Genomic DNA, 12,067 nt, shown 5'->3' with positions numbered 1-12,067 from the left:
TAAAAAACAATAGAAATAGTGCAAGACGAATCAGAGTGATGAAGAAAACAAATGGGCAGATAATTGTATAGGTGACAAAGAAAATGCAGGAGTCTTTATACATGTAAATAGAAAAGATAGAACAGAATGCAACATTAAATATTGTACAGTGAAATAAAATACTTTTTGTGAGATGCAAACAGATGGATAGCTACTATAGGTTATGAAGGCTCTTACAGAGCTCAGGAGTTTCTCATCACCTACATGTGCCAGGTTTAGACACAAAGGCTAATTAGCTTGATTCCTCTGTAGTCTATGTCACATTGATTGGATGTAAAGAAAACATGAGCCCAGAAAAACACATGAGCATTGTGTGTGTGTGTGTGTGTGTGTGTGTGTGTGTGTGTGTGTGTGTGTGTGTGTGTGTGTGTGTGTGTGTGTGTGTGTGTGTGTGTGTGTGTGTGTGTGTGTGTGTGTGTGTGTGTGTGTGTGTGTGTGTGTGTGTGTGTGTGTGTGTGTGTGTGTGTGTGTGTGTGTGTGTGTGTGTGTGTGTGTGTGTGTGTGTGTGTGTGGTAGCTGTGTGTAGTAGCTGTGTTTCTCCGCGAGGGGGCGTCCTTCCTCCATCTCTGCCTCCACCTCTGACAGTCTGTGTGATGAAGCTTATTAACTTAATCTGTAACTGCACGATTTGCAAACGCGCGCTTCTTCCTCGGACGCGGTTTCCCCTCCGTCAGGATGAGCATCACTCTGCCCCCCAATACTCAGACCTGTGACCGGGGAACTTGATGAGACCCTCAGACCCCCCCCCCCCCCCCTCAGTTTGGACTCAACGGGTGTGATGAGCCTCCCGTGATTCCTCTGACGCAGGACCACCGCGCCGCACCGCACCGCGCCGCAACGCGCACTTTGGAGAACTGCGAGAAGCGGTAAAAAAAAAGAAGAGATGCGCCTGCGTTACTTCGCTGTACTGTACGCACTCGTGTAAGGATTCCTTCACGGTGGGGACAACGCTGATCTGAGAGCGACAAGAGTGAGGAGAGGGCTCCGGGGCGTCATCCCCGGCTGGAATCGAACCGACGCCTGCAGGTGATCCGGAGGAGCGGCAACAAAACCTGCTGTTTTAAAGGAATTTACCGCCTCTGCCAGGATTAGGATCCGAAAGCAACTGTCATCCAACTGAGTGAACAGAAAAAAGTGGATTAAATATATGCATGTTTTTTTTTCTTCTGGTTGATGGATGTGGAGGAATTTAAAGGATGTGTGATATGACACACAGCTGGAGACAGAACATATCTTTCTGACCTGTGACACCGAGAAGAAACACCTGCTCCTGGAGAGAAGAGGTACCTGAACACATCACCATTTATGTATTAATGACTAATGAAAACTGACTGCACGTAATTTAAATAGTATGTATGTGTTTATTCTTGGTCTCTTGGGATTGGATCATGTGGGAAATAAGATCTCTCACTTTGGCATCTTTCAGATTATGGTTTTATAAATACACCAGTGTAATCAATCAATCAATAATATATCCATCAGCACCCATCAGTCAATATGGAGGCTCTCAGCCTGCTGGGTGTTGGTGTGTCTTTCATCAAGTTTCACATCAGATTCATTATTTCTGATATCAGCTGTTAGTGCGCACTTATGAGGGTGGATCTGTGTCCGTGTGCGCGCAGGTGTGTGTGTGCGCGCAGGTGTGTGTGTGCGCGCAGGTGTGTGTGTGCGCGCAGGTGTGTGTGTGTGTGCGTATGTTTTCCGTGTGTGACAATGGCTCGAAAATGGGGTGCGTTTGCGAGAGCCTCAAATTGCAACTTGCAAATGTGTGTGTGTGTGTGTGTGTGTGTGTGTGTGTGTGTGTGTGTGTGTGTGTGTGTGTGTGTGTGTGTGTGTGTGTGTGTGTGTGTGTGTGTGTGTGTGTGTGTGTGTGTGTGTGTGTGTGTGTGTGTGTGTGTGTGTGTGTGTGTGTGTGTGTGTGTGTGTGTGTGTGTGTGTGTGTGTGTGTGTGTGTGTGTGTGTGTATGCATGCAGTGGTGGAATGGTGGACTATAACTATAGTACATTTACTCAAGTACCATATTTGGGTTCCACATTAAGAAAGTAAAACCTGGATGGAAATATTCATAGCACAGTTTAATATTCCATAATAATCAAAAATATGAAAAATGTACATTCTGCTTACTTTTACTTCATAATGAAATACAATATGCTGATGATAATACTGCTATACTTCTACTTACTGTAATTAACGTTTCAAATACATGAAATGTACTGGAATATTTTAGGCTATGGTATTTCTACTTTTACTTAAGTAAAGGATCGTAGTACTTCTTCCACCTGTTTGTGTGTGTGTTCCATACTTATAAGTATTAAAATGCATATATTTTTTAGTGACAAAAACAGGATGGTGTAATATTCCATTGTATGATCAAACTGTAAAAAGAGCCATTCTGCTCACTGAGTACTTTAACTTTGATACTTTAGGTACATTATTCATATCATAATACTTCGGTGAGTCTACATTTGAATACAGGAATTTGACTTGAAATTGAATATTTTCAAATATAGTATTACTTTTACTTGAGTAAAGCATCTTAGTAGGCTACTTCTTCCTCGTGTGTGTGTGTGTGTGTGTGTGTGTGTGTGTGTGTGTGTGTGTGTGTGTGTGTGTGTGTGTGTGTGTGTGTGTGTGTGTGTGAGTGAGAGTGTGAGTGAGTGAGTGAGTGAGTGAGTGAGTGAGTGAGTGAGTGAGTGAGTGAGTGAGTGAGTGAGATTTTAAGATACCAGAAAGAGAGACACAAGAATACAAAAGATCAGAAGAAAGAAACTCACAATGTTACAATCTCTTTAAATTCACTTCGTGGCCAAAAGTACATGGACACCTTGATCATGTGAAAGTCCAACATGTCGTCCTTCAAACACAGATCTGTTGATGTTTGTTTTGGATCCATTTGGAAACAGAGGTCAGGGAGACGGAGGACTCAACCAAACATCAGACTTTCAAAACGTTTCCAACACCAAGGCTGTTTCATAACCTTGTAGCCTGTAACCTATTAGTGATGGGTCGATGATATCACTCCAAAGCTGGTTTTACTCCTGTAAAGTACACTATTTCACTTCCAGGTTAAGGATGCTGCAAAGTGGTTCCAAATTCAATACTGTGCGTAACTGTCATTTTTTCCAATGAAGGTTAAAAAATGCAACAAAAACCATTTTATATATCTTTAAATTATACTCATCGATTACAAGGTTTTGAGACTCGGTGTTAGGAAAAGTTGACTGTTGTTGGAAAAATGGGAAACACACAGCTGTCCAATGAATACAATACAATGCAACAGATGACGTCCAGATGTTCAAATATCACTTCATGAACCTCATTTAGTTTTGCTGCTAAACTAACATTTGCTCAAGTGATGCCCACGTTGATAGAAATCAAAGGAGCAACTAAATAACAACCATGCAGTATTTAGGCACAGTGAGGCTTGGAGCTAAAAGCTAATATGCTCATATTGATATTGCTGATGTTTAGCAGCTATGATGTTCACCATCTTCGTTAAGACTGTTGGCATCCAGCTGTTTAACAATAAGCCCAAACTACAGGTAAGAGTTGTACAGATATTTGTTCTTAAACCAATTGAGCAAATCTGACCAGATGGTGGCACTGGCAAAACAAAAATGCAGACACTCACCGGTGTGAGTAGGAATTATCCTCTGGGAACCATGAACGTCTGAACTAAACGTGGTGACTATCCATAAAGAAAATATTGAAATATTTCACAGGATAAGGGGGAACTTTGACCTGCTGGTGGTGATAGAGGAAAAGTCAAGGAATCACCAAAGTCAGTAGGACTCATCCTCTGGGAGTCTTGCATGTGTGGTCCAAATATCGTGGTGATTTATTGAAATGTTGTTGAGATATTTTAATCTGGACCCAAGTGTTGGACCAAGCTGGCTATAATCGCTCAAAACATGACGAAGAACACTAAATTACATTATTATAAGCGAGAGAACATCTCCATGTAATATCAATTAATATGTCATCAAATTCATAATTTATTATATGTCAATGTTATCAATTTAAGTGAAAACCAATGAGCTGAGAGTGAGAAATGGGCCCTTACAGTAACTACAATTTTAATGTAATACTTTCAAATATTCTATGTCGATCGATAATGTCTTGTTATTTTACTGCAGAACATTTAAACATGGTTATGGGTCAAAATAAACAACACATTTATAACCAAACTAACATTAAAACACCAAAAGCATTTACTGTACACCTGTCACCAATGATCAACATTTGGGGTGCAAAACAACCAGATTAATTCCAGGTGGTGGACCCCCCTCCTCATCGCAGACAGTTGGTTTGTTCCACTTCCTGTTCGTAGAGTATAAGAGGCCATTTTAATCACCGTGGCTGCTTCTCACTTCGGTTAAATGCAATCCTTGCGTCCCTCACTTGCGTCGACCACGAGAAGTGAGAAGCAGCCCATGTGTGTGGTGGACTTAAACATGGAGCTAGTAGTTGCAGACAGGTAAACCAAACTGTGGCGTAACATGTGTTTGGGGGCAGTTGAAATAAACAATGTACAACATGTGACTTAGTAAGAATACCTCCAAAAAAAGTAGCCAAAGTTTGGTAGAAAAAACGAATATCTTAAAGAGGACACATCATGTTTATTGTCAAATCAATCTTGGGTGATTTAGAAGGTTTTTATATGCTTTAATATTCCATCCATCCATCCATCTTCTCCCGCTTATCCGTGGTCGGGTCGCGGAGGTATCAGTTCCAGCAGAGAGCCCCAAACTTTCTTTTCCCTGGCCACATCAACCAGCTCTGACTGGGGGGTCCCAAGGCGCTCCCAGGCCAGCGAAGAGATATAATCCCTCCACCTGGTTCTAGGTCTATCCCTCGGTCTCTTCCCAGCTGGACGTGCCTGGAACACCTCCCTAGGGAGGCGCCCAGGTGGCATCCTAACTAGGTGCCCGAACCGAAGTGCTTTAATGTTAAAAATCACATTGTTTTTTTCATTTTGTTTTTCTGAAATGCTCTGTTTTAGCAATGTATCCATCATTCTGAAAAAGCCCAGTCTGCTATGACTGTCTTGCGAGATACATTTCAAAGCTGCATCTCAAGCTGTGGGTGGAGAGAACTCAGATTTTGGGATGGAAATCTTGTAATGAGCCTGCATTTACCATGGGAAGGGGAGCCAAATCTGAATGGCTTGTTAAATCCCAAGAGGCAGAACACAAAAACTGGGTTTGTTTCAAAGTCTGTGGTTTGCAGTTAGTTAGAAAAGTGAGTCTTTTGCAAGAGGAAATAACCTTACAGTAACATTGTGATACATTACATGCATTCAATGATTGTTGTCCTGTATCTGGGAGAGTAAGGTGTCTCTTTAGCTCATAAATGTTTCTGTGTAGTACGTAAACTCTCTCCAAATCTAGAAGTGTTAGTAAGATATATGTTAATTACTGTTTGTGTAGTGTCTGGTCACATGTTCTCAAGGTTTGAAAAGCTTATCGGATGTCCCATTTTACAAATCTCCTTTATGATTGTATTTTTAAACAGTATATGATTAAAACAAATCGACTTAATGATGAATATAGGCATTTGAAACCTAAAACTGAGACCGTGACGCTGCTGGCCACCTGAGCTCAGATCTATTTGGTTTATTGATCTCTAATTGATTGTTTCCTTCTCTGTCTGAACCTCCAACAGCTTTCAGGAAGAATGTGAAACCGGAGCTGCTGCGACCTCAATCCTCCGCCTCCTCCTATGCAGACAGCTATGTCAAACTCAGGAACCGTTACCGCAGGAAACCCCCGGGGCCAGTGTTCTTAGGAGGGACCGCCCGCCGTGGTTGACCCTGCCCTGGGTGACGGGGGACTCCATGGTCAGGCTCGCCCTCGCAACACCACCTGCACCACAGCCACCTTCCTGTTGATTCGGCGATCATACCACCACTACTTCCTCTTCCTGTTTCTTGAATCACTGGAAAATGGTGATGGGTTTGAAGCCCCCGAGTGTCCCGAGCGTCTTCTCTCTGGTGATACTTAAAAGCTGCTGGTTGCTTTGCTCCACCACCTCCCAGAAGCCCGGCGTGTTGGCGGACTCCCAGCTTCCCCAGCAAGAGTTTGCCCACTCCATCCGGCTGGACGGGGACATCATCCTGGGCGGATTGTTCCCCGTTCACTCCCGTGGCGATAGGGGCGTCCCCTGTGGAGAACTAAAGAAGGAGAAGGGTATCCACCGTCTGGAGGCCATGCTTTTCGCCATCGACCTCATCAACAAAGACCCGGACATATTGCCCAATGTGACTCTCGGGGCGCGCATCCTGGACACCTGTTCGCGGGACACTTACGCCCTGGAGCAGTCGCTTACCTTCGTCCAGGCGCTCATCGAGAGGGATGGTTCTGACGTCCGATGTGCTAACGGAGAACCGCCCATCTTCGCCAAGCCGGATAAAGTGGTGGGCGTCATCGGGGCGTCGGCCAGCTCGGTGTCCATCATGGTGGCCAACATCCTGCGGCTGTTCAAGGTAAGGGAACGCTTCCTTGGGATGTTTGAATTGGTGTCCCTGGTGATGTTCTGAGGCTTATTGAGTGGGAACTTTGGTCAACACCTGAACGGAGAGAAAGAGATGCAAAAATACTTGGTACTGTCTGTATTTCATTGATCTATCTACTGTTGGTAGATAAAGCCAGATGAGACAGAAAAGTCTGCTTTATGGCTGTGACATGGACTCGGCTGTGATTCAGCAGACTAGATTTTGGCATCTGCCTTTGTCGTGGGCGTGAGGTTTATTGGATTATATTTTGACATGATTTGTTTTGACTCTTCCTGTTACTTCTACAAAATAAAAGTTATTTGTCATTTATCTGGGGACACAATCCCTTAATTTGTTAAGGCACAGACTTTTATTCTGAAATATTTGCGGAACATTGTTGTGGAAAATACAGTGACTTGCATAATCACATAATGTCACCGGCCTTGAAGCTGGTTCAACCTAACCTGGATATGTTTGAGTGAGCCGGTTGGCCTAATCCAAAACATACGCGCTCTCGCTAAACGGTCCTTCGACGCAGGTTATCAAGTGGATCGCTCCAGCCAGCCGTGTCCAACTAGTTACAGTAGGTTCGCGTTCACATGAAAGGGGTGATATTTGGAGCATTCGACCAATCACAAACATGGAGAAGTGTACTGACAGCGCAGCGTCATACTTCCTGAATGAAAAGTGAACTTTAATATTAGTAAAATATGGAGGAAGTTAAACTTTAAACATCCATGACTTAAACACTTTATCCAGGATCAAAGCCACATAGCTGCACCTGCAAGGTGAATACAGCTGGTAACAGAAAAAGTGTTTGAATGCGTATATTAACAGGTTTATGATATCACTGCCCCGTCTAAGACACGATCTGACTTTAATTACATTTGTCTCGAGTGTTTCCTCAACTTAATGTGTTGCTTAAAATAATACTTGTGCATACAGTATGTGACACTGTGAGTGTTGCAAGGCCAGATACGGCTCAGCTGACTCAGATAAGGAAATATATGATACATTATGATGTGATATGCCGCGGACTGTACTTAATGTTACTTTGATCCGGTTACTTATGTTGTGGCAGATATTTAAGTAAGCTTTCTTAACGCTAATGTTCTAATAGTCAGATTGCTCTGAAGATGGGAGGTGATATTCTATTAATGTTCACGTTCACACAGTCTGTGATTTTTGCCGGCCGTCTTTCCTGCAACGGCAGTTTTTCTGTATTTCCTTTCTGCTGTGATATGAATTGATAGCTTTAAACTCCGCACACTGAGCTCTGATTGGTCAGCAGGCGGTGCTTTCACTGAGTTGAGCTCTTAGCCTGCAGCCTAACCTGCTCCGGGGCAGGTTAGCCGCACAGCATAAGTTACCATGGAGATCTAGCCTGCTAAAAAGAGAACCAGCTTCGTAGGACCGGAAACCCAGAGTTTTCCCTGAAGTTAGCCGGCGAAGCGAAAATCCTGCTTCGTAGTATACCCCCCAGGACACACAGGCAGTGTAGCCCAGTGTAAAGGTTTTACAAATCTGCTGCAAACTTACCAGTTAAGGAAAGTTGAGCCTGTGTGAAGTTAAAGGACACAATTATTTTAGAGAGACTCTGGACAAGGTGAGGTGAGGCTTCAGTGTTAACACCCCTCACTCTGGGATTGTAATTAATGTACTTCAAAAACTTGCAACACTTGCGCACCTCACAACGTCTTGGAGTTCATGACAGCTCCTTCATTTCACTTGCATGAGATGTGTTGAGATCAATCAGCAGCTTTAACCCTGAAACGACAAACGGCTGTTTTATCTGTGTGGGCGAACCAATGCATGTTTCAACAGTTTGAAAAAATCTTGTGTTGAGTAGATTCAAACGTCCTCTAATCAAACAGAAGTGAGGTTAACAGGTTTCTTTTGAAGGAGCTGCTCTGACAACATGAGTGGATACAACCTACTATCTGCGGTCAATCGTAAAAGAGTGATGTGACCTTCTTCCCGGTCGCTAATGCCTCAGGAAAGAGTGTTTGAATTACAGAGTGTTCATTTATGTGTGAGCTAAAGATTGGTGCAGTTTCTCTTCAGTATCATGGTCACAATGATATCTGAGTCCCGGTACTTAAATGCAATCCTATATGACCTTATTGTGTTGAGTTTGAAGTCTCCCTCCGGACAAGAGTATACTTTTTTCTTACTGCGACTTTACTTGGTTGTTTGAGCTTCACTTTACAGAGTTTGTTTTCACACTCAACTTCAGTTTTGTGTATGAAAGTTAAAGCCCCTACACACCAATCTGAAACCAAAGAACACGTCCCGACGGACCCGACTGTTGTGTCGCCTCACGTCTCCTGCGTCTTGGCCAACAGTCGCACTGGAACACACCGCAAAGACTTCAGCCGACGGCCAAGAAGCACGTACGAACTGCACATTCGTGAATGGCAATAACTCTCCTTACCAGCAGGCGGCGGTAGTGTGTATTCGTCATTCAAAATTGGCAACAACCGGAAGACAGACTGCGTGATAACCGAGAGAAGAAGAACAGACTGCGTGATATGAACAAACAACAAATAGCGTGTTCCATTTTCCCTCTACAGCGAGAAGCTCATGGGGCTTTCCCCAACCTGTCGAGAGCTGGAGTTAAATGAAAGCTCAGATGTGCCTTCTTAATAGTTTGTTTGGTTCCCTCACTTCCGTTTCGCTTCTCATGCACTGATTCGCTAGCTGAACAGCCAATCAGAGTGATTTCTTTAGCCGACGGCCTTTTACCGACAGAATCGGCAGCGGAAGGTGTCGGCACGGCCGAAAAGACTCGACGGGGCGGGACACACCAATCTGAGTAGGGCGACAGGACGCTCATCGACGGCCAGACATCTATCGACGGTCGAAATTGGCTCGGTGTGTCAGGAGCTTAAGACAAGTGTGGTGGGGAAAGTACGGAAGTGGATTGGGGCCAAAAGCCCACATTTATTTACAATTCTGAATTCTGCAATTAATCAGAAAAAAATTTGTTGTAGATAGTTATTTTGTTCTCCTTATTCTGAATTTCATTTTATTCACAGTACTCTGAAAAATTCAATTCATGATGGATACAGAAAAAAAAAATCACATGTGGCCCTAATCCTCCTCCGTAGAAGAGCTTTTAGGACACTTGAACTGATCATAATTCAGATTTTGTGGTTTGGATTTAATCATATTTTCTTAAGGATCTTCCCTGTTTTCTGATCAGTTTCTTTTTTTTCCCCCTTTGATGCAAACTCAAACATTTCCTCTATCGTCTTGAGGAATTCAGTATAATGACACAATCCCATCGCTTCCAATCAGTACTAAAAGAGTCATCAATCTACTGATCTGTTTTTTTTTTCAAACCGCATAAAATCAGTCAATGATAAAGTAGAGGAAAATATAATAATAATATATATATTATTTTATTATATATTTTTTCTGGCAGACTCTCAAACTGTATGGAGGCGGCGTGTTGCTGTGCGCGGCAGAAAACAAACTCCACGGCGTTAAATTAGTGATGAGCGCTGTGATGCATGTGTATGTGTCGGAGCCTGGCCCGCGTAATGAGGACAGAAAAGGCCCAACAACGTCGCTTATCTAAAATTAGCTGGAGATGCCTCAGGGAAGGGAGGTGGGGGGGGGGGGGAGGAGGAAGAAGAAGAAGAAGAAAAGGCGGGTAACAAGATTTTGCTGATGCAGATGTTTCCTCACAGAGCTGTCACAACCTCCAGCTGCAGCCACGACTCTGACGGATATCAGGCACTCACAGCAGGAGGTGGGTTATGGTCCGTAGAAAAATCTCGGTTAAGGGAACATATTACAAAGGTTACCGAGTGAAACTCTTTACATAAGAGCATTCTAATTAAATGAAATCCTTCTAGACGCAACATTTGCAAACTCAAGTGGGACGAATACAGAAATAACGGGAACATTTAGATTTTGGCAGGTGACGCAGCAAAACTCACATTATAGCCGTGCAAACGAAGCCTAAAAAAACGATTTCAGCTCAAGTGTGGAGTGTCTCTAAAGAGTCCTCTCCTGCTGATGTTCAGGTGTATATCAGTATGTAGTGTCTCCACTTTAAAGAGTCCTCTCCTGCTGATGTTCAGGTGTATATCAGTATGTAGTGTCTCTACTTTAAAGAGTCCTCTCCTGCTGATGTTCAGGTATATATCAGTATTTAGTGTCTCCACTTTAAAGAGTTCTCTCCTGCTGATGTTCAGGTGTATATCAGTATGTAGTGTCTTTACTTTAAAGAGTCCTCTCCTGCTGATGTTCAGGTGTATATCAGTATGTAGTGTCTCTACTTTAAAGAGTCCTCTCCTGCTGATGTTCAGGTGTATATCAGTATATAGTGTCTCTACTTTAAAGAGTCCTCTCCTGCTGGTGTTCAGGTGTATATCAGTATGTAGTGTCTCTACTTTAAAGAGTCCTCTCCTGCTGATGTTCAGGTGTATATCAGTATGTAGTGTCTCTACATGTCTCCATGCTTTAATGTTCAAAAAGCTCTTTATTTTTCTCATACTGCCTATGCTGCAGCACCTCTTTTCACCCTCTGTCTGAAACCAGAGCCCAGTCTGCTCTGATTGGTTAGCTGGCCGGCTCTGTTGTGATTGGTCAACACGCTTAGAGGTGTCCCGCCCCTTAGCCTATCACGTACAATCTGTTGGAGTACTAGCCAATAGAAATGCAAGTGTTACAAAGTGATGTCACTATGTGCCGGAAGACTTTTAGTTCTATAAAGTATCTGACATTTTTCTTCAACCAAAGCATTTAGATATTAATATAGGCACCAATGTTTTCCTATTTTGATTTAAATGCATTTCGAATTGAGGATTTTGAAGTACTTCCTGATTTTGTTTTACTTCCTCCAACAATGGAAACACCACTCACATTAACTTCTCTTCTTCTATGGTTTGAGGCACTTCCTGTTCTCCCTCTGACAGTGTATTCAGGACGATGTAGGAAAAAGGCTCTGTTTTCATTTCTCCCTCTGTTATTTTCTCACCACTTCTTATTTTGGTGTTTTTGGCCGCGGCTGCTGGAGCTCATAAACAGAGACGCTGGCTCTCCCACGCAGAGATGGAAATATATAACGTCGCAGTGACGCGTCCTCCTGAAGCGCGAGTCCAGGCTCACACTGAGTGACACTGTGTGAAATGGATGTGCAAATATTATGCAAATGCACCGGTAGCATATCACACAGTTTCAGATGAAGGATCTCACCTCTGACACCCTCAGAGCGAGAAAGAGTTTTATCAGAAACAGAAAGCTGTGATTTATCTCTTCCTAGCGCAAAGGGATATCGGAACATTTATAGAGGATTTTGAATATAGATTATTCAGCTACCAACTAGTAATGTCACATCTCACTAAAAAGAGCGCGTGGAAAATCAAACTGCAGAATTGTATTTGATCATTTTTGCACAAAACACAACTTTGAAAAGTACATTTACTTAAAGGTCCCATGTCATGCTTTTCCTGTTATTACCCGTCCCCTTGTGTGTTGTGAAGGTTGTTCTGCATGTAAACGGTCTGCAGAGTCACAAACCC

General features: G+C 43.1%; 1 protein-coding gene across 2 annotated transcripts in view; it reads left to right on the top strand.

Moving 5' to 3' along the window:
- Positions 1–787: 787 nt before the first annotated feature.
- Positions 788–12,067, top strand: part of LOC307041310 (metabotropic glutamate receptor 8-like) — a 162,761-nt gene continuing 151,481 nt past the window's right edge. Inside the window, exons 1-2 of one of the 2 annotated variants that reach the window (XM_079684627.1) lie at positions 788–1,322; positions 5,705–6,524. In XM_079684627.1, the coding sequence (XP_079540753.1) occupies positions 5,985–6,524 (540 nt within the window). In that variant the 5' untranslated portion in view covers positions 788–1,322; positions 5,705–5,984. Of the gene's footprint in view, positions 1,323–4,352; positions 4,518–5,704; positions 6,525–12,067 lie in introns of those variants that run through there. The other variant, XM_079684628.1, reaches the window with a different exon arrangement.

Source organism: Notothenia rossii (genome assembly GCF_949606895.1).
Source record: "Notothenia rossii genome assembly, chromosome: 5".
Classification (NCBI taxonomy): domain Eukaryota; kingdom Metazoa; phylum Chordata; class Actinopteri; order Perciformes; family Nototheniidae; genus Notothenia; species Notothenia rossii.
Note: the sequence above shows the minus strand (reverse complement) of the source record. Positions and strands in the feature narration are given on the sequence as shown.